General features: G+C 39.2%; 2 protein-coding genes across 2 annotated transcripts in view; both read left to right on the forward strand.

Moving 5' to 3' along the window:
- Positions 1 to 43: 43 nt before the first annotated feature.
- On the forward strand, positions 44 to 6,811 carry sdcbp (syndecan binding protein (syntenin)). Its single transcript, XM_051901314.1, has 9 exons — positions 44 to 257; positions 678 to 757; positions 842 to 950; positions 1,237 to 1,343; positions 1,778 to 1,939; positions 2,329 to 2,504; positions 5,582 to 5,753; positions 5,831 to 5,922; positions 6,049 to 6,811. Exons 2-9 carry the CDS (start codon positions 707 to 709, stop codon positions 6,101 to 6,103), a joined length of 924 nt encoding a protein of 307 aa, XP_051757274.1. The 5' UTR covers positions 44 to 257; positions 678 to 706; the 3' UTR covers positions 6,104 to 6,811.
- Positions 6,812 to 8,710: 1,899 nt separating this feature from the next.
- The window catches only part of unm_hu7910 (un-named hu7910), a 29,446-nt gene continuing 10,223 nt past the window's right edge, over positions 8,711 to 27,933 (forward strand). The window contains exons 1-6 of the mRNA XM_051901316.1: positions 8,711 to 8,879; positions 14,045 to 14,194; positions 15,520 to 15,591; positions 16,115 to 16,207; positions 17,053 to 17,091; positions 21,884 to 23,357. Of these exons, the coding sequence (XP_051757276.1) occupies positions 8,840 to 8,879; positions 14,045 to 14,194; positions 15,520 to 15,591; positions 16,115 to 16,207; positions 17,053 to 17,091; positions 21,884 to 23,357 (1,868 nt within the window). The 5' untranslated portion in view covers positions 8,711 to 8,839. The remainder of the gene's footprint in view (positions 8,880 to 14,044; positions 14,195 to 15,519; positions 15,592 to 16,114; positions 16,208 to 17,052; positions 17,092 to 21,883; positions 23,358 to 27,933) is intronic.

The raw sequence follows: 27,933 nt of genomic DNA on the forward strand, positions 1-27,933 counted from the left end.
AGCGCTCAGTCGCAGTCCACTGAAGTGTTTCCGTATGTAGGTTAGTGCGCGCGCAGCTGTTCTAGCCGAACGAGGGCGCTCTCGCGCAAGGGAGATGATGATGACATGCGCTCGAGTGTATATTTCCCTCATCCAGGACACCCACGGACATTACATCCATAACCTCCGAGACCCAGCGAACTAAATCATCTGTCATACATTTACTACCGAAACAACTGGACAGGCGCGCGATCATTTGATACTTCTGCAGCGTCAAGGTGAGTGTGCTTCATCATCATCATCATCATCCTCACGCGCTAACGTTAATGTGTCACATTCACAGCTATAATGTATCATTATCACCATATACGCGCTTAATTATGCTGTCGCTGATATTCAACCTGTACATTCAAGAAACAAACGACCTTCCTTGCGCGAACGGCCTGTTTGTCATTTAATATCTTTATAACGCGAAAATTACTGTTTGACAACGACAAGACTGTGACGTAATAATGCACCCAAACACGCTGATAAGGAAAGGTAAAAATAAATAAACCAAATTACATATCGTTATATATATATATATATATATACACACACAATGTTTACATGTTTTATGGTTTTAGATAGTAAATGAAATTGTTTTTACACTGTTAAATGTGCCAGGCTTTCGTCTTTGTGTCTCAACATTTCTTTAGGAAATTGATCTGGAAACAGGATAATAATCATGTCACTGTATCCATCTCTAGAAGACATGAAGGTGGATCAATTCATGCAGGTAGGTCACATACACAAAAAGCTGACCTATAATATAATATAATAGGCCAATAATATAATTTCTACAGTATCTTTTTCCCTGTAGGCTCATAACACTCCTACTGCCAGCCCATCAAGAGCTTTAGCTCTTCCTGAACCTTCCAGCATCCAGAACGAGCCGAGTACATACTATGAATCAAAAGCTGAAGAGATAGGTAAGAATCAGATACCGTATATTTGACGTTGGACCTTAAAGCTGAGCTTCAGTGTGTATATTGTGTCATGAAATATCAGGGAATTCTAAAACTGATATTTTCAGGCTTGGAAAAGTAAATAAAATTATGAAAAATTTATGATTTTTTTATAGTCTTAAGCTTTTGCTTTGCTCTAAAATTTGCTTTGCTCTCTATTTGATTTATTGAATTATCAGATCTTTCTCACTTCCATCCATGTGGCAAAACCAGCTTAGAGCGTTTTTCTGTTGTCCGTCTCTGTCTTCAGGTGCTTCCAGCAGGTTGTACCCTGAGCTGAGTGAGTTCATGGGTCTGAATCTCAGTGCAGACGCTCTACAAACGCTTTCCTCTTCAGTAATTGACCAGACCAGCGGGGTGAGTGTGTGTGAGAGTGTGTGAGAGTGTGTACTTCCTTTTCAGCCTAAAGGGTTAGTTCACCCAAAAGTGAAAATTTCTGTTATTAATTACTCACCCTCATGTCGTTCCACACCCGTAAGACCTTTGTTCATCTTCAGAACACAAATTAAGATATTTTTGGAGGTGGAGCTGGGGAGGTGGAGGGGTTCGGAGGAACTGCAGGACTAGATTACTGCAAACTCTGAACCAAATGTTGATCAAGCAATCTTATTGGCTGCAGTGGCAGAGGCCAATCAGCTTGTGCCATGTGGTAATGATGTGATTGCATGTAAAGGACCATCAGCCAGCGCCCTCTAGAGTTTCACGACTGAACTGAAGTACATTGTAGCTCATTGGACAAAATATTCTTTGCTGTATAGTAATAATATAATATCCCTCAATGCCTTTTTTAGGCTCTCAGTGTCTGCACATCTGGAACGAGCTGGACGGCAGCCCCGATAACAGGAAGTGACCTGGGGGTGAAGAGGGCGGAGATTCGGCAGGGTGTACGGGAGGTGGTGCTGTGCAAAGACATGGATGGGAAGATTGGCCTCCGCCTCAAAGCCGTGGATAATGTATTTCTCCAATGTTATGAATTCTTTGACTCTTACATTTGAATTAATATAATGTATTAATCTTGATTGGGAAAAAACAGCAGTGGTCCGACAAGAGAGAATCTGTGATTGGATAACTGGACTAACCAGCATCACATCACAGCATCTCAAATGTTGGTTTGGTGGTTCTGAAACGTCTGAGGCAAAGTCTGTCATCAGAATGATTTGGTTTAATTCCCCCCAGAAGCGTCTCACATGATTGTGTTCCCAAACACCAGCATCTGAACGCAAGAGAACATGACAGACGCATAGCTGTTGTTTTCTTTAAATGACATCCACATTCATATCATAACATTATGCCCTTTAAGTGTAACAGTAACCTTTGATTTACGCTTCCAAACGTGTTTCAGGGTGTGTTTGTGCAGTTGGTGCAGGCGAACACTGCTGCAGCGTTGGCAGGGCTGCGCTTTGGTGATCAGATTCTGCAGATCAATGGCAAATCATGTGCTGGCTGGAGTAGTGATAATGCACATAAGGTGCTTAAGAACGCCAACCCAGAGAGGATCACTTTGGCTGTGCGAGACAGGTACACACAAACACACACACACACACACACACACACACACACTACACACACACACCATACGTAGAGCATATCTGCAGGTTTCAAATACTCAAGGCTGTTTTATTTATGAGGATCAGGTTGTTTTGACTGAATAATTCATGAGGAGATCAGACACGGGAGGGTTTGTTGTGTAGTTTTAGTCTTACAGCTATCCAGCAGTGCGAACCTTTGTAATAAAGCTCAAACTGTCACACAGCATGTTATAAAAATATAACCGCAAGCGGCAATCTTCGGGGTCCAAACTGTTGGGAAAAGGGGAGGAAAAAACAGATCAGTTGAGGCAAATGAATTTTAATTGGGGAAAAGTTACTTTTAAAAGTAATGTGTTACAATATTGCATTACTCCCTAAAAAAAGTCACTAATTGCATTACGTAGTTACTTTTTATAGAAAGTAATGTGTTACGTTACTTTTGCATTACTTTTTCTCACTTGGGCTGTGCTTACTTGTTTTTTTTTTTAATTAACAAAAAAGTTATATTTTTGGCAAATGTAAAGGCCCTTTCATAACAAAAGTAAAATGAATAAGCCTGAGGTTGAAGAAATGCAAATTCACGCCTGTACAGTAGAGAGCACTGCTCAAACAAAGCTTTCAGCTTGCCATTCTGGACTGCAGAAGAAGAAAAAACGTTCAACACTTACTTTAGCAATAAAAACAAAATAATGAAACACAAATGTGATGTTTATCTAAAACCATTTTTGGTTGAACTGGATCATCGAAGTTCAGCAGCAAAGACATTAGTTAATAAAGTGAGATTAAATACATAAAGTACATTTGTATTATTTTACATATTTAATTTTTGTATTTTTATGTAATATTCTAATAGTCTAGAACTTCAGTAACCATCATGTTTATTCAGTGCACACTTATGGCACTCACTCCCAATTTCTCTCAACATGGAGAGCAGTGAGTAAATAAATGGGAAATCAAAGTTACTTTACTAGTTACTTGAAAAAAGTAATCTGATTATGTAACTTGCATTACTTGCAATGCGTTACCCCCAACACTGCACAGCACTACGGAGCCCCACGCGACATGCAGGAAAAAAAAGTAAATCGTCCGCACAATTTACTATTTTGTTCCCTCGATTTGCTAAATCGTGCGTGCGATTTACTAATTTGTTCCCTTGATTTGCTAAATCGTGCACACGATTTACTATTTCATTCCCTCGATTTGCTAAATCGTGCGCGCGATTTACTATTTCGTTCCCTCAATTTGCTAAATCATGAGCGCGATTTACTAGTTCGTTCCCTCGATTTGCTAAATAGTGCACGCGATTTATTATTTAGTTCCCTCGATTTGCTAAATCGTGCGCACGATTTACTATTTCGTTCCCACGATTTACTCTTTCGTTCCCTCAATTTGCTAAATTGTGCGCGTGATTTACTGTTTCTTTCCCTCGATTTGCTAAATAGTGCGCGTGATTTACTATTTCGTTCCCTCGATTTGCTAAATCATGCGCGCGATTTACTATTTCGTTCCCACGATTTACTCTTTCGTTCCCTCGATTTGCTAAATCGTTCGCACGATTTACTATTTCGTTCCCTCAGTTTGCTAAATCGTGCACACAATTTACTAGTTTGTTCCCTCGATTTGCTAAATAGTGCGCACGATTTACTATTTCGTTCCCTCGATTTGCTAAATTGTGTGCGCGATTTACTAATTCATTCCTTCGATTTGCTAAATAGTGCGCGCGAATTACTATTTCGTTCCCACCATTTACTATTTCGTTCCCTCGATTTGCTAAGTAGTGTGCGCGATTTACTGTTTCGTTCCCACAATTTACTCTTTCGCTCCCTTGATTTGCTAAATAGTGCGCACGATTTGCTATTTCGTTCCCTCGATTTGCTAAATTGTGTGCGCGATTTACTAATTCATTCCCTCGATTTGCTAAATCTTGCGCGTGATTTACTAGTTCGTTCCCTCGATTTGCTAAATCAGGCACACGATTTACTAATTCATTCCCTCGATTTGCTAAGTTGTGCGCGCGATTTACTAATTCATTCCCTCGATTTGCTAAATCAGGTGCGCGATTTACTAATTAATTCCTTCGATTTGGTAAATCAGCCCGCGATTTACTATTTCGTTCCCTCGATTTGCTAAATAGTGCGCGCGATTTACTATTTCGTTCCCTCGATTTGCTAAATTGTTTGCACGATTTACTAATTCATTCCTTCGATTTGCTAAATTGTGTGCGCGATTTACTAGTTTGTTCCCTCGATTTGCTAAATCTCGCACGTGATTTACTATTTCGTTCCCTCGATTTGCTAAATCAGGCACACGATTTACTAATTCATTCCCTCGATTTGCTAAGTTGTGCGCGCGATTTACTAATTCGTTCCTTCGATTTGCTAAATCAATGCGCAATTTACTATTTCGTTCCCTCGATTTATTAAATCGTGTGCACAATTTACTATTTCATGCGCATGATTTATAAATCGAGGGAATGAATTAGTAAATCGTGCGCACAATTTAGCCTACGATTTTTTTCCTGCATGTCATGTGCAGGGCTCCGCACAGCACCATTAACTCTTTCCCACCATTGACGAGTTTTTCCTTCAATCCATGTTTTCACTGTTATATGGTAGGGGGCGCTATTACGCATCGCTATTACGTACAGAATCTCCCGATCAAAACACAGGCGAAGAAGAAGCAGAAACAAGTGATAGAAGCATTGCTGATGCACATGATAAATAACATGATTCAACAGCAAATAAATCAAAACTGCCTAATGTTACTGAATGAAATGTCAAACTCATGAAGAGGAAACGACTGTGAAGCTTTGAGGATGTTGATGGACTTGATCTACTCCATCTGTGTTTTGATCATCTTTCTGAATTCAGTTAAAACTAAGAATTATTTCTCCAAAACCAAACCACTGTAAATCTGAAGTCATGTATTATATTGGTCTCTCTTTTACTGGCAGAGTTATTTTGGCACAAATACCAAAGGATGGGAAGGAAAATGCAAAAAATGTTATACTGTAACATGCATGTTCATAATGAAATTATAAACCAGTATTCAAATCACTGTTTGCAGGCCATTGGAGCGATCTGTTACCCTTCACAAGGACATGAACGGGCAGCTGGGCTTTATTTATAAAAAGGGTCGGATCATCTCAATAGTACAAGACAGCTCGGCTGCACGTAACGGCCTCCTTACTGACCATCAGATCTGTGAGATCAACGGTCAGAACATCATTGGACTGAAGGTAAATGACGTCCATATTTTCCCTGTACAACACAAGCAGGCGACTTGATTGAGATTTGATTTGATCTCTTTGATTAGGACTCCCAAATCATGGACATCCTTAATTCCAGCGGAGGCGTTGTCACTGTAACCGTGATGCCAGTGGTCATCTTTGAACACATGATGAAAAGGTATGGAAAATAAATTGTGGGTGGACAAAACCCAAAACCCAATGCCAACTCAAGTCTTCATCTCACAAGTGTGTTTTTAATATTTGACATGGCTTTACTTCTTCTCGTTTCTCTTTCTCACTGCAGGATGTCCAGTAATATTGTAAAGTCACTAATGGATCATTCTATTCCTGAGGTGTGAGATGGTGCGGATCAAACTGAGGACGATTCGGCCACTGTTTGGAGGGCTCACATTTGCTCATTCGTGTGTCCGCATCATGTGATTTTATATAAGTTTGAGAGGTTATTGACAGGCAAAGAAAGGAGATATTTGCTTAAGTTTTGCCTTTAAAGTGATAGTGTCCCAAAAATGACAAGATCTTTAATCATTTACTCACCTATATGTTGTTCCAAACCTTATAGCACACAAGTCATGGATTATATGGATTATTCTGCAGTGTGAATATACATTATTTTGAGTTCCATGAACGTGAGTAAATGTTGACAAATGTTCATTTTTGGGTGAACTTCTTCTCCTTTATTTTTAAATATGTTGTGTTAAGCCTGAAGCTCATTTCAGTTCCTCTCAATTCTTGAAATATCTCACAAAAAGCATTCTGAATTATCATCAACATGCACTACAGCACACTGATGCTGTAAATCAGTCGTAATAAAAATGCTGTTAAAATTACTGTTTGAAAGCCATTAAAGACTATGCACTGCTGAAGACAGTTTTGTACGAAAAACAGTAGAGAATTCAACTACATGACAACTTTATTTTGAGGAGATAGAATTGCAGTAAACCTTTGTGTCCCTGTAAACTGATGCTCCCAGTGTTATTGTGTATGTTTCTGTGTGGGTTTTGTACTGAAAACACCATGGTTTCTCTTAAAGGAATATTTCACTTTAACTTAATGTTTATGCAATATGATTTTATTGCTTATGACTTTTGGCCAATAGGTGGCGCTGTTACCAAATTGATGTCATGTGATCAGTGTGACGTGACAATGACACATATAAAGTTTGGTGTCAGAGGTACAGCCTCAGAATCAGCTTGCATCATGCCATCAGATTTGTTGATGTGTTATTCAAGAAGGGATTGGCCAATCAAGAAGCTTTTAATAACTTTTTCCAGTATAGTCTGAAGATGATCTGAGCTGACTTTGGTCAACGGTCTAGGAGTTTGAAAAAGTAGATTTTTCAAAGAAATGCGAAATGGCGGACAGCAATTTCGACCAATTATGGCATGATTGGTATTATTGCTCTGGATATGCCTCAGGGAATCTGTCAAGACCAGTTTCTTTAACGTAGGCTAAATCAATAAAAAGCTATTAGCATTTTTTATTTAATTATAATTTTTGACCACAAGGTGGCGTTGTCTCAAGTTTTTGAGTACGTTTAGGGCATAGTGCCGATGAGCAATAACAATAAGCTAATGCATTCGTAAAATACAGTATTTTCGAAATGGTATCGACAAAATTCAAAATGGCCGACGCCCAAAATAGTCGATATGGGAAAATTGGGTTTTATGATTTTTGGGCAAACCAGAAGTTTGCCATTTTTCATATCTCCTGACCAGTAGGTGGCGCTGTGCTGAAACATTGCAAGTAGCCTCAGGTCATGCTTGTGATGACGTACCAAGACTTGTCTCAATAAAGCAGAGGTCTTCAGCCCTGGTCCTGGAGACACGCTGTCCCGCAAAATCAATAACTTAAAGCGTTGCAGAGATCCGTTTTTTACTCGATGTTCTCCGAATTCGTTCACACGTTATTCAAGGAAGCTTTGGTTTATCAAAAGCTTTTAAAAACTAAAAATGATGTGAGCCAATTTTGGTGAAATTTGGATAAACACTCTAGGGCGAGTTCAAAAAAGTCGATCTTTCGGAAAATTCAAAATGGCGGAAAATTTTAATGACGGAAAATGATGTAGACTCGACATGAATTTTGTTTCTAGGTCTTATGGTTCAAAAGTTAATAGCGCAAACAGACTTTTGGACAGTTGGGGGCGCTAGAGGCAATGAATAAGAGACTGTCCTATATCTGTGTGCCAGATTTCATCATTTTCTTCAGTCTTCATAACACTTAAAGCAATTTTGACAAAACATTATATTAACCAGCTAATTAGTAATATATTTAAATCAGTGTTCAATACACACACATCACACTGAGAATACAGCACTGACCCCTACCGGGCAAGTGGCAGTTCCACAACTGGTCTATAATAAAGATAATATCATATAAAATATACAGTATATTGAAAACAAGTATGGAATCAATGTATTAAATACTTTATAACCGATAAAATTAAAGAGGTAACTTTCAAAACTATTCAAAGAATATAGGCCTACCCTGTCAAAGTTTATATTATCAAAAGATTAAAAAAAAAAAAAAAGATCAATAAATGTGAATTCTGTAAAAATGAACTGAAACATTATCCCACCATTTCTGGAACTGGAAATAAAAGTCTGAAATGTTGTCTGTCAATTTGTATGCAGAAAACTGATTCTATAGTCTTTCCCTTGAGGAAAACATTTCACTGTACTTTCAATACAATGACAAAGATGTCAATCTTATTTTATTATAAACCTCTTAATTATTTTTGGGAGATTCTTTCTTCACAAGCCGAAAAAAACAAAAACAAACAATTTTTGGATTATTTCTGATAAGAGTTACAGTGTTATTATGAGATGGTGAAACTATGTAAAACCCCCAGATGACGTTAATACTAAGAGTAACTGCGAAAATAAACTATCATCCATGTGAGGAAAAGGAAACAGTAGGTGGCGGAATGAGCCCATAGTACGGAAAACGCCAATTCTCCAAAGAAGAAGAAGAAGGAAGAAGACGAAAAAGAGATTTCTGCACAAGTGAGTCATGCAGAACTTGTAGAGAGTTAACCAGTCCTTGACATCCTCTTCAAACTCTTTCCTTCTGTTAACATGAAGCAGAAGAAAACTGCTCGCAGCCAGTCAAGAAAAGGTAAAGTTAATTTGGATCTTGCTTCATACAAACAAATTGTTCCTTATGTGGAGCAAATGCTTTTCATTTTTTTTTTTTAGAATTATTTAGATAATAGCAGAACAAAACGTTACGTTTATGAGGAGATAAACGCGCAAACGTGATGAAATAATCAGCATGTTATTCTCTCAGTGACAGTAATGTTTATGATCCAGAATGGGGTGGATTTAATGATTGAGGCTGCAAAGATTGAAAGCAGTGATACACCCTCTTTATGCCTCTGACTGGTCGGGATTGCAGTTGAAAGATCTCTTACCAAAAAGTACTGCGGCACTGTTATAGTAGAGTGGTATTAGATATGATTCTAGAAATGTACCATGATACTTTAATATTGTAATCACTCACTACAAGAGCATTCACAAGGTACTCCAAGGTACATCAACTATGGTACCTAAAAATGTTGTTTTTTTAGTTAAAAAGACATGCATTACTGATAATGAGCGTAACATTTCTTTAAAGTTCTGCAGTGATTTCCCTGGCGTAAACAGTAGGGCTTTTCACACTTGAACTAGTTAACCCTGGGTCATTTAAAACCCAGGTAAATGGAATCCTGGGTTTTCTTACTTCACGTTTCACACTGCTCATAATTTACTCGGGGTTAACAGTTAATCTTGGGTATTCACAAACTGCCGTTTCACACTAAACCCTACCCTGATAGCACATGCACATCTTGGAGACGTCTATTTGATGTGCTTTACATCTGGAAGACGTATATTTTAGAGTGTTTACTCATCTGCAATACGTCTATAGGACGTTTCCTGTCAGATGTCAAATAGCTATTAGAAAATGTCTTTAAGATGTTTATGATTTAGAATGTATATAAAACTGACATCTTAAAGATGTCAATCAGATGTAAACAACAGATGCATTCGAGATGAAGTGATCTTTAACAGATATCTTGCAGACGTGCTATCTGGGGATGGGTCAGCGTCCTTATTTGCATATTTGAGGTGTCGGTGTCATTGATTGGACAAACGCAGTGTGCGACCTGTACGCACACGTACGTCTGCAAGATGTCTGTAAAAGATCTCTTCATCTCGAATGCATCTGCTGTATACAAACATCTGAGACGTCTTTAAACACTCTAAAATATATGTCTTCCAGATGAATTTTTCCTCATCAAATGCTAAAACTAGGCTACTGTTCATACAATGTGCAGTGTTTTCGTGACTGTCCAAATCATGTAAATATGAAGCACACGATTGGCTGACGGTTTGCCAAGCATCTTGTCATAACATTCTAACACCACTTTGTTTCACACTGTACAAGTTTGGCACCGCAAAGCGGGGGTTAACACCGCTAAACTCAACAGAAGGGCTTTTCACACTTCGCTTAACCCTGGGTTATTGTTGTTCTAAACCCTGATTTTAACCCTGGGTAAAAGAACATTTCACACTTGAGGGCTTTTCAGACTGCGCTTAACCCCGGGTTATTGTCGTCCTAAACACCGCTTTTAACCCTGGATAAAGGAGCGTTTCACACTTGTAATTTAGAAGCAAGGTTAGCACCACTTTTTACCCGGGGTTATGAAACCCTGCTCCGGAGCAGGGTTAGCACCGTTTTTGCGGTGTTAACCCCGCATTGCGGTGCCAAACTTGACCAGTGTTACAGCTAGACACTTAGCAACAGACAGCCAGTCACATGCTCATATTTGCCTACTTTGGACAATGACAGAAACACTGTGCATTGTATATAAACAGTAAATTCAGTGTTTGAGAGGAAAAATGTCAAATGCTAACAGAAAATGCGACGATTTGAGTGAAGAAGAGACCGTTTCATTCTTACCTTTATAGTCCGAAATGTCCATTCAGCATAAACTCAATAGTACAGTCGGCAATATGAAGATGCGCAATGCTAGAGCTGTAAACAGGTCGCGTTAGGTCACTACATTTATCCAATCAATGACACTGCAAATATGCAAATAAGAATGTTAACCCGTGGTTTACGAATGTACAATGTGAAACGTCAGCTTATGAATACCCATGATTAATTGTTAACCCCGGGTAAATTGTGAAACATGAAGCAAGATAACCCAGGATTCCATTTACCTGGCGTTTAGAATGACCCAGGGTTAACTTTTTCAAGTGTGAAAAGCCCTTTGTAGAAGCGGGGTTAGTACCCCTTTTTACCCAGGGTTATAAAACCCTGCCCCGGAGCAGGATTAGCACTGCTTTTGTGGTGTTAACCCCGCATTGCGGTGCCAAACTGGTACAGTGTGAAATGATGCGGCAACCAGTCGCGTACACACATTTGCGTGCTTTGGACAGTCACAGAAACATTGCGCATTGTATATAAACCATAAATTCAGCATTTGAGAGTAAAAATTACAAATGCTGACAGAAAATGCAACAATTCAAGTGTATAAATTCTCACTTTTATAGTCCAAAAAACCCATTCAGTATAAACTCGATAGTACAGTTGGTAAAACGAGGATGCGCAATGTTAGAGCAGTAAACAGGTTGCGTGCTGCATTCATCCAATCAGTGACACTGACACCGCAAATATGAAAATAAGAACATTAACCCAGGGTTTAGGAATGCACAGTGTGACCCAGGATTAATTGTTAACCCGGGGTAAATTAAGAGCAGTGTGAAACGTGAAGCAAGATAACCCAGGATACAGTTAACCCAGGGTTTAGAATGACCCAGGGTAAACTATTTTAAGTGTGACATTTTTTAAATGTCTTATTACAACATACAGATTACATTATTTCTGTCATGACAACTCTCTTAGTGTTTGGCATGGTAATGGATGTCAATGTTGATATGTTTGGTCTTGGCGGAATAGATCTGCTACGCTGCTGCTGCTGCAGAGCAAGTACGGGACTTATTACTTCCAATATATACACGACACGCTGCTCTGAACAAGTAAGACATGCTGCTGCTGTACAGTATAGCTACATGAATTACCCGTAGCAGATCTATACAGGTGGAGCTGGGGACGGGTGGAGGGTTTCTAAAAGCGCGTTGCAACTGCTACAGCAAACGCTGACCAAGTGTTTGAAGGTTGAGCAGTGAGCTCATTGGCTACTGATACAGCAGAAACCATTCAGCTGTGCCCCATAGAGAATGATGTGGTTGCAAGCAGGTTGAGTTAAGGACTAATCAGCCTGTGCTATCTAGAGTTTCATGAGAGAACTTTGTATTTTATCACCTAAATAAAACCTCTCACAAAAGTTGTAGTTTAGTCTGGTTTTGTTTTTGTAGTAAACACACAATATTAATGTTTTTTACTACTTAAAACATACATGCCACATTGGTATTTTCATAAAATTGTATTTCATATATATATATTTTTTTTTTGGTTACATTACCAGCATCACCTGATTGCAGCCAAAATACAATGCTGTGAAACGTTTTAAAGATGTTTTAAATATGCTGGGATAAGTTCCCTACAGAATGATGGGAAATGGTCGGATGAAAACTTAGACCTAGAAACCTTGGGAGGCGGGTTTAGTGAAGGGTCAATTGTGTGTGTGTGTGTGTGTGTGTGTTTAGCTATAACTGTTGTCCCCATATGAGGTCTAAAAGAGGGTGTGTGTACAGCAGCACTAAAAATACTCAGGAGGCAGTGCATATATCGTGTTGCAGCTAAACCAGTGAGAAGTGCTTCATGTGAGCAGAAAAAAAGCTTTGCTTTTCTTTTGCAGTTTTGTTCAAAAAAACTTAAACCCACAAGGATGGGAGAAACCAGTGTAGACGGAGCCGAAATGACAGGTAGAGTCTGTTGTGGTCAGACGTGGGGTGTTTTTGCCGGTGTGGTGTGGATCAGAATTGGATACAGTGTAACGTTTCATATGGGGTTGTTGAACTCAGTGCTGGTGTGAGCATGAAGTCTGAAGTTCATCTCTTGTGTGTTTGTGTACTGCATACTTCTTAAAGTGTGAGCTTGTGTAATTGTTTATACTGTTATAGCATTTGCAGTTCATACATTTCATTGTAGTTTTGCGTGTAACATCTCTGTAGCCTACTGTGTTGTTTTTAATACATGAATTGGTTTCATTTAACAGATGTATGTTTGATATTTGCTTGTGTTTGGACTGACTAATCATTGTGACACTAATTACTAAATATTGGCCCTGTCAACCTTATGAGGTAACGCCCACATGTATGTAGCCACTCCCTTTTCATGTTTGGGCTGAAAAATAGAGCCGGTTAGAGTATGATCACATGTCAGTTAGTGCATTCAACATACACATGACCTTGCCAGACAGTCAAGTGTAATACAATCCTTATGTTATTTTTTAACCCTTTGTTATTCGCCTCTGCGAGTGAACCGTTCCCTGGAGCTTTTTTCATTGAATTTTTGACCTCATTTCAAGGTGTTACATGTACTTTCAAAGAATAAGCCAGAAGATATAGTATTACCAATTTTTAAAACGGATAGCTCCATCACGCCAATGGAGGGACAAACGAACCACGTCGATATTATAGGAATAATTCAGGAAAAATTGTCACCATTTACTCGCCTCATGTCGTTCCAAACTTAGAAAACTTAATACAGGTGGATTAATACAGGTTTTTTAGATGGCTGACACCGTGCCCTAACCAGACACAATTTGTCAGACGCATCATAACTACAAGACTCGTCAAAAATCAATCAAAAATCACAGCCAATCAGAAGAGCGTGTGGGTGGAGTCACTCTGAAATCACTGCTGAAATGTTTGAAAACCAGTGTTTTTGTTAAAATTACAAAAAGTTGCATGTGAAAATAGTACTAAAGTAATTTAAAGTAATTTATATTACTTTATTTGCCATTTGAATATAGTCATGGTACACCTTTCCTGTGACTGTATTCATATTCATAATATATAATGGCCTTTTGTACCTACAATAATTGGCTTTTGTCATTGCTTAACTATAACATTTTTGAAAACTTAGTTTCTTATTCAAATTCTGCTTTCATATTTTCATTCTACATTTAAGGGCCCAATATATTCTTTTTTGTTCTTCGCTTAGAGGTAAAAAGAAAGTTTAAAAATACGTGTTACCTTTAGTTCATATTCAGGTTTGAATGATAACTTCTGACTGATACAGTAGTTTGTATACTCAACACTATTGCAACTACAACACATCTAGTATCTGATTGTATGTATGTGTGTGTGTGTGTGTGTGTGTGTTCTCAGAGCCTCCAGTTGCAAATACAGCCATTAAGAGTGAAAAGAAGACAGAGGGAAACTCTTTCTTTAGCTGGCTGTTGGTGCTCGCTCTTCTGGGCGCTTGGTTGTCTGTGGGTGTCGTGTGGTTTGACCTCGTTGACTACAACAGTGTGGTTGGTAAGTACTTTTAAAAACACTCTTGCAGGGTTGCAGACTGCTCTCTCTTTTTTTTAATACAACATTTGCCACTTAAATGATCCATGCAGATCTGTGGAGTGTTTACTCCTTGCGGAGGGGTCAAATATATGTGTATATGTGAGGCCTCCATAAAGAGGACTTATTTTTTCTGTCAACACTGCTGTTTTTTGCTTTTGTTCAGCCAATTGTGCGCAGGAATGGGATGTTTTTCCGAAGGGCTACAGAAAACAGACTCTGATTCACAAATGAAAACTGAATGCATACAGCACTGCATATGAGACACAAAATTCCCCAGAATCCATGGACTTTATTAAAGGGGTCATATGATGCTTTTTAATTTTTTCTTTTTTTGTGTGTGTTAGCTCATAGTCTCCCACAAATGGATTTATTCTATCTAACAGTGAACCCTGGCTAGACCTGTCTAAAATGCCTCGATACAGATATTCCAGATATTACTTCCGCAAACGTCCACGTCACAATGTGAAATATTAGCGTAATTCCACCCGAGCGCGGTGCTCGCTTTCTGTGTAATTCGTTCACAAGAAAAGTTATTGTTTTTCATGAGATTTTGTGAGTACTTCAAACTCAAACCTAGTGATTTTGTAATGTTTAATATTTATTCAAAAGTGAAACTGAGTGAAAAACTATTACAGGAAATGGCTAATATATGTGCAAATAAATGATCTGTTATAGTGGTAATTAAAATTAATTATAGTGGTCTTTTTATTTTTTTTAAATGTTGGATTTTCTACGTCTTGAAACATGGAGACAAACAAATGTTTTTGGTCATCACATTAAAAATAACATTTGAAATGCTTAAAAAATGTTGCGTGTGCGTGTCTAATTAGACACCGCATTTCTTATTCAAATGTTCCCATTAGCTCTGTCTTTATTGCAATCAGTAAAACTGGTTTATTCGCAACTTAGGCAAGTGTGAAAACTGCATTAAAATATAAATACAACATTAAAGTCAACCATTGATGGTTTTGTGTCGATGTACAGCGAGTACAGAATGACAGATAACAGTTCACTGGAAATGCCCGAGCTGGCTTAACGAAAACCAGGAAGTAACCGTGTGTATGGTCAATTGTAGTGTTGTCATGTCGCGGAGACGCCGTGTGTTTGTATGCGAAAGCAAAACCCCATTGTTTGGCCATCCGAAAATGGATGAAATTAGGAATCAGCGGTTAAGATTTATTTATTTATAACGAGCAGTACAACCCAAAAGTTAGCTTGTGTACAGTGCAAACAGGGTCTCCTTACACTTATTTGTTTAACAATCTTTTATCTTTGCTCGATGAAAGGCACACTTGGAGGAGTATATGATGCTGATGGCGATGGAGACTTTGATGTAGAAGATGCCAAAGTTTTGTTGGGTGAGTGCGATTTTTATTTGTGAATGTGTTTTTTTCCCCCTCTGTCAAAGGTGCCTACCCATATGAAGTTGTATACTCTTTCTGTCTCTCTCTGTTTTTTCACACGCACACACACACACAAACACATTTTCAGACATGAGATGAGGATGTGGTCTAACCACAAGCTTCTCTGTGCTACTACCTTTAAATGTGTTGCTTTCATGAAATTGTGTCGTGCAGAAATGTTTCTGCTTTTGAGGTTGAGGTTTCCTGTCATTTGTTGGTGTTAAAAAAAAATTGCATGTAACTAATTGGTTTTGTGCTAGTGAGACGAGCATCTCACTTGCTGATTTTCAAAATGGGCAAATCAGCAAGTAGGATGCACATGTATGTCAGGCAACTGTAAAGTACTTGGCTTATATCCAGTGGTTAATAACGGCTGTGGGCCACATCGACTGGTGATAGCCAGCGTTCATTTATGTGTGTGTGTGTGTGTGTGTCTGTCTGTTTATCGGTATCATTTTTATAACTTTCTCCCCTTCAGAAAATGCTACTGTGGCTACAAAGGAAAAAACCTTAAGAAAAAATGTCACGTCGGAGGGAGACCGTATCCAAGAAGCCCCTTCCAAGCTTACTTGTAAAGATATTTTGTGGCTTTCATGGACACTGCTGTCCTTTTTCATTTGTCTTTCGTGTTTGCTTGCACTGAGGAAGCTGCAACAAGATATGAGTTGTAGCGTTTCTGTGACTCTGGCATGTTGAAAGGCATCCGTCGGTGTGTTGCTTGAGGTCTTTGAAGAAGCATTTTATTCTGACTTTGCTTTTGGCACCCAAGATTGACTGAAGTGGATTCATTAATTCTATCATTGATAAACAGTTGATTTTATTTTTAAGTGGCGCTCCTTGTCCTCCATGTAATGCATCGCTTTGTGGATCCCTGCATGGTGCGGTCTTGATATAGAGAAGGTTATCTGTGTGTGATGTTGAAGCTATTAATCTTTCGAAACAACAAGTATTCAAATGTCTGCAATAAGCTAAAAACACCCTGAGATTTTTCTTTGTGCACTCATCAAGTTAATACATGTGCAAGTTATTGCGCTGAATTGACACCATATTTATGGCAGAGAAAATGAATTAAAGGGATAGTTCACCCAAAAATGAAAATTCTGTTATCATTTACTCACCCTCATGCTGTTCCAAAAGACTTGCAAATTAAGATATTTGTAATGCTCTCTCATCATTTCTGTCCATCCATTGAAAGTCCACACTTTCAAAATGTTCATAAATGCTGTTCAGAGCACATTAAATATGATATGCAGAAGCTCAAACTTGATGCCAGAGAATCAGAGATCTGTAAACAGTATTGGATTGCTGTTTTAGTGGAGCATGTGTTCTCTAACTTGTCAGTTACCACAATTACACAACTTACTTCTAAGCAAAAGTGCAGGTTGTCATTCACTGTTTTACCCTCTTTCAATACAGATGAGACACCTAAAGAAGTGGGGTTAAAAAAAGACGGAGGTACTTAGCATGAGATCTGGTGATACTACCACAATAAATTAGCTTCAGTGCAGCTTTTTAATGGCATGCTTTAATTGCAATATCTTTTTTTCTGTTGTTCTGTTTTATTTATTTATTTTTTGTATACTAGAGTGTTGAAACTGTTATAGTCTTAGGGATACTAATACTAAAGCAATAGTTTACCCCAAAAAGATAATTATATCATGATTTACTAACCATCATATTGTTCCAAAACCCTTATGACTTCTGTGAAACACAGGATGCTTATTATATATTTTTTTTTATGTATGCATGTGTGTGTGTGTGTGTGTGTGTGTGTGTGTATGTACACTATAGTGACAAAAGTTTTGGGACACACCTCGTAATTCTTGAATTCAGGTTTTTCAATCAGACCCATTGCCACAGGTGTATAAAATCAAGCACCTAGCCACGCAGTCTGCATTTACAAACATTTGTGAAGAAATGGGTCATTCTGAAGAGTGATAGGACGCAATAAGTCAGTTTGTGAAATTTCATCCCTGCTAGATATTCCGCTGTCAACTGTATATGGTATTACTGGTAAGTGGAAGCTGTTAGGAACAGCAGCAACTCAGCCTTAGTCACAGAGCAGGCTCACAGTGTGCTGAGGCACATGGTGTGTAAAAGTCGCTGATTCCATTGCTGAAGATTTCCAAAACAAACTTAGACTGGCATTAATATCAGCACAAGAACTGTGCGGCGGGAGCTTTGTGGAATGGGTTTCCATGGCCGAGCAGCTTCTTGCAAGCTTCACATCACCAAGTACAATGCCAAGCAATCCAAGTGATGGACTGGTGTGAAGCACCTCACCATTGGACTCTGGAGCAGTGAAAACATGACAAATCTCGCTTCTCTGTTTGGCAGTTTGATGGGTGAGTCTGAGTTTGGTAAATGCCAGGAGAACATTACCTGCCAACGATAAAGTTTGGTGGAGGAGGGATAATGGTATTGGGCTGTTTTTCAGGGGTTGGGTAAAGGCCCCTTAATTCCAGTGAAGGGGAATCCTAATGCTTCAGCATAACAAGACATTTTGGACAATGCTGTGCTTCCAACTTTGTGGGAACAGTTTGAGAAAGGCCATTTTCTATTCCAACATGACTATGCCCCAGTGCACAAAGCAAGGTCCATAAATACATGGTGAGAAGAACTTGACTGGCCCGCACAGAGCCCTGATCTTAACCCCATCCAACACCTTTGGGATGAACTGGAATGGATATTGCGTGCCAGGCCCTGTGGAAAGCCCTCCCATAAGAGTGGAAACTGTTTTAGCTGCAAGTCAAGTCACCTTTATTTATATAGTACTTTATACAATAGAAATTGTTTCAAAGCAGCATTACAGGGATAAACAGGAAATGAGTTCAGTTCAGTTATAAAGCAGCTCTGTAGAACACCGTGATGTCATCGTCCAGCTCAGTTCAGCTCTCATTCCAGTAGTCTCAGTACAGTCAAATCAGTAATATTGCTGAATACTACGTTTTTCCAACTAAGCAAGCCAATATGCGAAAGTGGTGAGGAACCCAAACTCATTCAGTGACAGAAATGGAGAAGAAAACCTTGGGAGAAACCAGGCTCAGTTGGGGGACCAGTTCTTCTCTGGCCAAACGAACCAACATGGTGTGGTTATGATTCCAGGATGCATGACAAGTCAGATTGTAGATTGGTATCATTCTGAATATTTCATCCAGTTTCTTCTGCTTGAAGATTGGGATACATCATGCCGGCATATGGTGGGGAGGAGTCGAAGCAGGCCATAGGGTCTGTGCATCGGACCAACTCCATATAAAATGTGATGATATTATAGTCTCTGTTGGACTAGTGGTCAGGTGTCCCAATACTTTTGTACATCAAATGATCGCAACAATGCAGTTTCATAAAATACATTATTTGAATTAATTGGAATCTTTGGATTTCAAATTCATCACATTTTGCAAATGAAATAATCAACTAATCTTCAGTAAAAGCCAGTACAGACTTCAACTAAAATTACAATCTTCTGATAGCTTGCATGTTTTTTTTTTTTAATGCACAAATAAACTTTTAAACATCAACATAAAATCTAAATTAAAGGTGCAGTAAGAGAATTCTGAGACGCTGTTGAAAATTGAAATCAAGAAAGCTGAATTGTGTACCTCCCCCCAACTCTGTTTTTGCCGAGGCGCCTCACTAGATGGAGCCCTGGGGATCCGATGGAGACAAGGCAGATGGGATTCTCCTTTTCATCCTTTCATATCTCTCTCTCTCTCTCTCTCTCTGAGTATGGCAGCCGCATGGATTCTCATGTGTAGTTCAGCCTGGAAGCACGCAATGTGATCTCTTTCAGCCTGGACGATGTTCTCCCACGTAGTGGCCAGACAGCACAGCAGTCGGTGGTGCTTTCGGAGCTCACTGATGTGCTTTCTCGCTCTGCAGAGAAACTCAGCCTTGATTGCCCTGCTTCAGCTCAGCAAGATGTGCGTTCTAAGCTGGATGAGTGTTCTCTCTCGGACTTGCAGGACTGCCTCTGCCCTGGTCGGCAAGTTCTACGTGGCTACCGGTTTAGCGTTGCACACGATGTCCGTGTTACAAGCTTACCAGGCAGACGTCCTCAAAGATTTGGACGAGAGAGCTGGTGTGACCTCTGAGGCGGTCAAGGAGCTCCGTCAAGCCAGTGATCTGGCGCTTCGAGTGATTAAGCATACCGCCTGCACAATTGGTCGCTCAATGCCAGGGCTGGTGGCTGTAGAAAGGCACTTATGGCTGAATCTTGCTGAGATTTGTGATAAGGATAAGGGCTTTCTTGTGACTGTGAATGCGGTCATCAAAATGTTCAGGTTGGCGAAACAGCAGTCGATAGAGTTTAAGCAGCTTTTTTCCACAGCGAGCCCGTGATACATCAGTTGCATCAGTTCAATCTTGTGACAGTTGTGCCCAGCACCCTAAACGGGCCGCTATGAGTGGCGAGCCACCTCCAAGTCTTCCCTCCCTTCAGATCAGCAAGAACCACTCCCACCGCTAAAGCATTTTTGCCCTTCTCTCTCAGCCCTCCGAGGTCTGTTCTGTACATCGCTAGATGTGCCTCGGGCGACAGCAAATGGTTGCACATAGAGTACACCTCAGATCTCCAGCCTCATCGTACTTAACCCCCTTCAGTGCCCAGAAGCCACGCCTTGTGATACCTGTGACAGGCGCTACATCAATGGAGGGGGACAATCCCAGAGAATGTGTTGGGATCCACTGCAGGCGCACTTCAGGGGCATGAATGAGAAGCTTCAATCCTGTCTGAGGCACAAAACAATTTTTTACTCCTCATATCTCAGCATATCTCAATTTCCTTGACTAGCTAATTTTGACTCCGTAAGAGTCTCAGACTGAACATCTAGAAGAGCGCTCGTGTTTCTACTCTCTGTGTCAGTCTGTCCTGTTTTAGGTCAGGTCAAAGCATCAAAGTAGGTCTTTGCCTGATGGGTCTCATGGCATCTGCCACTGTGGTAATACCTTTGGGTCTGCTGCACATGACAAGGGTCTCTGCCTCTTGCCTCTGTGACCTTGCTGTATGGAAGCAACCTTGGTTCCTGTCCCGGGGTGTTTCCATAGGGGGTGTTCATCATCACATTCTGGTAACAACGGATGCCTCCCTTACAGGTTGTGGCGCTTTCTGCGACAGCCTTCCTGTCTATGGAGTTTGGAGGAGCGAGCATTGGTAATGGCACATACATTTTCTGGAGTTGCTTGCCGTTTATCTGGCTTTGAGTCGGTTCCTCCCAATGGTTCAGGGCTACCAAGTCCTTGTCAGGACAGACAATCCCCCCAGGGGGATGCTGTCTTGCCACATGTGGCTTCTAGTGCGACACATACTCCTTTGGTATGCTTTCCATACTCCTTGCAGAACAAGTTTCTGTCTCTCAGGACAGTTTATGTTCCAGGTGTCACCAATCTGTTAGCAGACTTCCTGTCGAGGCACAGTCTGGAGTCCGGGGAATGGAGGTTGCACCCTCAGACAGTATATCTGACAATGCTTCAGCAGAGTGGAGGTTGATGTGTTCACTTCTGAAGAGACAGCTTATTGTCCTCTGTGGTTCTCCCTGTTGAATTTGGCGCCTCTGCTTCAGGCAGTGCTGAACAGGGTGTGGGAGGACAAGGTGTGTCACTGTTGGTGGCTCCGCGTTGGCCCTCTCAGGTGTGATTTCAGACCTGATTGCTCCTCTGGAGGCTCTACTCTGGGAGATTCCAATCAGGGCGGATTTGCTGTCACATTCGAGGGGTGAGATATGGCATCCAAATCCATGGATTTGGAGCCATTGGATTTGGCTACTGAATGGTGCTCTTTGCTGACTCAGGGTCTTTCAACTGAAGTTTAAGAGATTATTGGGAGTGCTATGGCTCCTTCTACTAGGAGGTTGTATGGCCTTAAATGGAGTTTTTGCCTCTTGGTGCAGATCTCGTGATGAGGATTCAGTTAACTTCGGTTTACAGTGCCTTCAAGAGTGCTTTTCTGCTGGTGCGGCACCATCCACACTTTTCATGCACTGGAGAGGGTGTTTCCTTGGGAAAACACATCGTCGTTTCTCGGTTTCTGCGTGGTTCGAGATGGTTAGGGGTTTGTTTCTTTGGATGTCAATTTCGAACTTCAACAGTATTTCTTAGAATTCGCTTACTGCATCTTTAAGGAACTGAATAAGCTTTTCCTCTTTCATGAATCATGAAAGGTAGACCGTTATTCAGACACTTAAAACTTTGCATGTGAGACGAATGATGAGCCTGCTGAGATGTGAACTTTTGTCCCACTCCTTCTCAGAACATCCTACCAGAGATATTGGGCGAAAGCTGAAAGCCTCTCTGAAGGAGCAGCTACGAATGATTCATGAGAAGATTGAGGCCAAAAAGATTGCCAAATTAGCCCTTGCTGAAGTCCGTAGTGTTTTGGCTCAAGAGGAAGAGGAGAGACAAGCTGCTCTTGCTGCTAAAAAAATCAAAGAAGAGGCAGAAGCTAAATTACAAAAGGAACGTATACAAAGAGAACAACAGGAGAAACTAGCCAAGGAGAAAGCAGAAAAAATAAGACTGGAGAAAGAAAAAGCGGAAAAAGAAAGACTGGTCAACGAAAAAGCAGAAAAAGAAAGACTAAGCAAAGAAAAAGCAGAAAAGGAAAGACTGGCCAAAGAAAAAGCAGAAAAAGAAAGACTGGCCAAAGAAAAGGCGGAAAAGGAAAGACTTGAGAAAGAAAAAGCAGAAAAAGAAAGACTGGCCAAAGAAAAAGCAGAAAAAGAAAGACTGGCCAAAGAAAAGGCGGAAAAGGAAAGACTTGAGAAAGAAAAGGCAGAAAACGAAAGACTGGCCAAAGAAAAGGCAGAAAAAGAAAGACTGGCCAAAGAAAAGGCGGAAATAGAAAGACTTGAGAAAGAAAATGTAGAAAAAGAAAGACTGGCCAAAGAAAAGGTGGAAAAGGAAAGACTAGCCAAAGAAAAAGCAGAAAAAGAAAGACTTGAGAAAGAAAAGGAAGAAAAAGAAAGACTGGCCAAAGAAAAAGCAGAAAAAGAAAGACTGGCCAAAGAAAAGGCAGAAAAAGAAAGACTTGAGAAAGAAAAGGCAGAAAAAGAAAGACTGGCCAAAGAAAAGGCAGAAAAAGAAAGACTTGAGAAAGAAAAGGCAGAAAAAGAAAGACTGGCCAAAGAAAAGGCAGAAAAAGAAAGACTTGAGAAAGAAAAGGCAGAAAAAGAAAGACTGGCCAAAGAAAAAGCAGAAAAAGAAAGACTTGAGAAAGAAAAGGCAGAAAAAGAAAGACTGGCCAAAGAAAAGGCAGAAAAAGAAAGACTTGAGAAAGAAAAGGCAGAAAAAGAAAGACTGGCCAAAGAAAAGGCAGAAAAAGAAAGACTTGAGAAAGAAAAGGCAGAAAAAGAAAGACTTGAGAAAGAAAAGGCAGAAAAAGAAAGACTGGCCAAAGAAAAGGCAGAAAAAGAAAGACTGGCCAAAGAAAAAGCAGAAAAAGAAAGACTTGAGAAAGAAAAGGCAGAAAAAGAAAGACTTGAGAAAGAAAAGGCAGAAAAAGAAAGACTGGCCAAAGAAAAGGCAGAAAAAGAAAGACTTGAGAAAGAAAAGGCAGAAAAAGAAAGACTGGCCAAAGAAAAGGCAGAAAAAGAAAGACTTGAGAAAGAAAAGGCAGAAAAAGAAAGACTTGAGAAAGAAAAGGCAGAAAAAGAAAGACTGGCCAAAGAAAAGGCAGAAAAAGAAAGACTGGCCAAAGAAAAAGCAGAAAAAGAAAGACTTGAGAAAGAAAAGGCAGAAAAAGAAAGACTTGAGAAAGAAAAGGCAGAAAAAGAAAGACTGGCCAAAGAAAAGGCAGAAAAAGAAAGACTGGCCAAAGAAAAAGCAGAAAAAGAAAGACTTGAGAAAGAAAAGGCAGAAAAAGAAAGACTGGCCAAAGAAAAGGCAGAAAAGGAAAGACTGGAGAAAGAAAAGGGAAGAAAGGAGAAAGTGGAGAAAGAAAGACTAGCCCAAGAAAAAAAAAGGGCACCAAAAGAGAAAGCAGAGAAAGATGTAAAGGAGAAAAAGGAGGAGGAAAGAGAAAATGTGAACAATGACAAACAAGAAAAGGTGGCAAAATTAAATAAAAAACCACATGGACAAAAAGTGGATCAATCAGAAAATGAAAGAGAATCAGCTGATGAACAGAATACCAAAGAGGAGAAAAAATCTACCCGTGGTTTACTTAAATCTTCAAACAAAAAAATCAAGAAAGAGTGAACTGAAAGATTTAATTAAATAAAAATAAGAACTCCCAATGTATTTACTAGGAACCGTGTTGGGAAGTGAATATCTAACCGTAGTGATGCTGCTGACTTCTCTCAGTAGTGTGACTGTATTCAGCTGCTCAGAACAGTAACAAGCTACTTTCTCAAACAAGTGGTGTATGTAGTGTTACAAAATGATAAATTGCTGTTATTTGTCACATGGTATTACGCCTGTAGCTTTACAGCTGAGTGAAGGAGGTCGTAACCAAACCGTCAACTCACTGCGTCGGGAGTCTGACTCATTTAATCAATCAGTTTGTTTGGATGTTTCATGTAACTGAACATGAATTCTCTGATCCATTCAGTGATTCAGCTGCCACACACGTCCAGACTGCATTTTAAACATATTCAGTCAGTTATATAAATTTGTGTGTTTAATAGATTTACTTAGTGAATATTTATGTTTTCTATTTGTGAAATTAAACGTCATTTAAAAGTTATATATTTATAAATATTATGCTCTATGGTTCAATGCAGTTAGACTACTTTTTTTTTTTTTGGATTGTACACCAATTAGGGCTCCTTTACACATGACATTAATGCGTTTTTAGGGTTCGAATCACAATCGTGATTGGATCTTTCAAACCACATTTGGTGGTGGTCTGGTCTAGGATGGTCTTTTGACCTCTTTTAATCAACATGTAAATGCATATTTATTTTCCTTATCTGCATTTTACTACATAATAAGTTTGTTACAAATAATCAAATCCACCATTTTGGCAGACTGAGTCATTGTGGCTTCTTGTTTTTCTGCTCTCACGATGTGAAAAAGTCAACAGACAGTACAGTTTCCTGATTTAATGTCCTGTTAATCACTGAACTTGACTACAGTCTCGTTTCTTTCATTTCTTTCCCCAAAGAGAGCACTTTTTCTTTCCTTTTTCCTCTCTTTCAATTCCAACATGGGCTTATTGGAAAAACATGCCTTTATCCTACATTTTTGCAAATCTCCAAAAATGTAGGCTATACATACAATTCACTGCAGTTTCATCTGAAATAAACACTAGTGCCATTAAAACACCAACATTTTTATTCTTTTTCACACAAATTTTGATTACAGGGGCAGTTTATTGATTTTATTTTTTATAACTTGTGGTTGACCGATATAAATTTTTTTTGATGGCCAGAGCCACACACTGTTTAAAGACGGTAAACATGCTGGAGTGAAATTTATATTTATTTGCACAGTATTAACTAAATTAGAAATAGTTTGAAAATGAAGCAATGTGAACTTTAGAGAGCAACTTGACTCCGTAATCCTATGGTATTTTAGTATAGTATTATTTTCACAAATAAAGAAGTCGTAAAAAACATGACTAAAAAGGAATTAAACTCTGTAACCAACAATGCACTCAGTAATCTGTTAAGTCCTTGTACACTTGGAATCTTTATTATGATATAGTAAACTTGCTCATTAGCTCACCCGGTACAGCATTGCACTTGCAACGTGGAGCGCTTGGGTGCGAGTCCCATGAAATGACATTTGATAAAAGAGCTCAAAGACTTGTAGACGCAAGCTAAAATGGCAGCAAATGCATTCTTATTTTTATAATTTTTTTATTGGTTAGGTTTAGGGTGGGGTGCAGTGTACCCTGCAGTGCTATTTTATTATACGCGATAGAGCATTAAGCTTTTAACACCGCTCACCAGACATTTCTGCACTGCCGCGATACGTACAACAACCAGCATAATAAAATGTCGCCACATTCTCATTCATCTGTTTCAGAGAAACCCGAACACACTCACTGGACATTTCACTTTGGAAGTGTCGCAAAATGACGTTTTTCCAGTGAGTCTGGGTTGTCTAATTCTTACTAACATTTATTGTAGGATTGCTTGTAAAGAAAGGAAACACAAATCCAGATTCTTTATATATTTTTAAAATTAAGTAAATAATGGAAATGTTTCAGTTAAAGCAACCTCTCTTGTATTATTCAAGTTCTGTCCAGTTTTCCAGTTAGTGTAAATGCAGTCAGATGTTTATCTGATCACACTGACTCATTGCAATGGAGACACGTATGCAATCAAACTGAACAATATCCAGATACAAAACACATGTTAATGTCAGGTGTAAAGGGAACTTAGGAGCCTCTATGACTGCTCACACAATAACATAACCACAAAAAAAAAAAAAGGTTGCATTTGGGCATAGCCAATTCAAACCTGTTTAGTGACTTGAATCCTACGGAGCCCCTGAAGGGACAGCAGGGGAACACAACCATTTTGCGAGAGAACTCAAAAGCATTGACATATAATTCCTGCCATTTCATATTTTTTCCCCATCACCATGTCCCTTTAGGGGCTCCATAAAATCCAGTGATAATAGGAGTTTTGAAACTGCACTTGAATCTGAAAGATCATATTTCAAGTAGTTTTTTCTTCATTTGTGACATATTTGTGACACGTATATGTAACGATGCACAGTAGCATGCATTAATTTGTTCATGCTCACTCTTTTTTCATGTAGTGAATTGTGTAGCGATTAGTGAATGAGCAGATGAGTGAGTGGTTTTAAAATAGTGCAGTGTGAAAAAAGCCTATAATGCAAAATATAACACATTATGAGTGTTGATCAAGCATCAGTTCTGCTTTTTCTGAGCCAGTGAAAGAGAGAGAGTCCAGGAAGTGAACCTGTGCAGCTACATTGAGGATCAAGTTTTTAACATTTGCTTTTATTCAGTAAGCGGCAAGCGTATTTTTAATCTGCTTTCCTTCAACTTTTTTTCAACAAAATCTGCACATCAGAAAATGTCTGCTAAATTGTGTGTTTTATTTTATTTATATGTTTACATTTGGGTTTTTGTCCAGTATAGAGAGATATTAATCCTATCAGCAGTAGTTTGGTGGAAAACCGTTTAGTGTTGTGTAAAACATTTAACTGTGTTAATCATATAATGGCATGATTTTAGGTATTAAATTTGAACTTTGAAGTGTGTAATTTCTTCACCTCTTGGGGCACCAAATGGGCAAAAGGTAATATTTTCTAGATAGGTTTCTGGGGAAAATCAAAAACGCCTGCTGGATCATTTTCACATCTGCCATTGCTTGGACAACCTAGAAGGTTTCGTGTCTGACTGCTTCAACAAACAGCAATGCTTTGAATTACAGAGCAGTGTTTCAGAGAAATCATCATACAAATGAGTTGTAGTGCGTATTTAACTGGGATAGGAGAAAGTACTTCTCATTTTAATGTATTCAAGTGTTCAATGAAACTAAACTGTGTGGTTAAATATTCTGAGAAAATGTCAAGGTAACTGCCTCCAATAAATGTGAATTTTTCTCTTGTTTAAAATATATTTGATCTGGTTGATACATGGTCTGGTTTACTCCTTTGTGTGTGTGTGTGTGTGTGTGTGTGTGTGTGTGTGTGTGTGTGTGCGTGTGTGTGTGGATAAAGCCCTGACTTTCTTTTCCCTGGTCTTTTTTTATTCTCTTTCACACAAGATGAATAGTACAAAAATGCACATTTTATGTAAAAAATGGAATACCCAGATTTCTTTCAGTAATCTAGAGCACAATGCTTAAGATACTGTATCCCAAATGTGATCATCCATTTTGAGAAAGGATTAAACCTAATTGTGTCGTAACCAGACATGCTGCAACATGCGATAAAAGGCGTCTTTTCCACGTTAATCAGAGTTTTTGTCCTAACCAGCTGTGATAGCGATACGCGACGATCTCGGGTACTGATTATGTGCTTTATTTAATGTTAAAAGCATTTAAATACCATTTTGCATGAACTTTATAGCCGCACTGAAAGAGACAATGGATAATTCACCTCAGATCTTGAAAATAAATGAAAGGAAACGCTCAAACCGTGAACAAACAAATGTATTCTATGACAAAGATTGTTTCAGTCACAGTTTTTTTGACTCTGCCCACAAGCTATTCTGATTGGCTGTGATTTTTTTTGATTGATTTTGTCACGTCTCATAGTCGTGTCGCATCTGATCTGGACAGAAAAACAGCTTGTTGCTGGAATCTTATTGCATCGGATCTGGTTAGGACACAGTGTAAGATTTTTTTTGGGTTGTGTCTGATTTTACTCAACGTTCAT

The sequence above is a fragment of the Ctenopharyngodon idella genome, chromosome 7, assembly GCF_019924925.1.
Source record: "Ctenopharyngodon idella isolate HZGC_01 chromosome 7, HZGC01, whole genome shotgun sequence".
In the NCBI taxonomy this organism is placed as follows: Eukaryota; Metazoa; Chordata; class Actinopteri; order Cypriniformes; family Xenocyprididae; genus Ctenopharyngodon; species Ctenopharyngodon idella.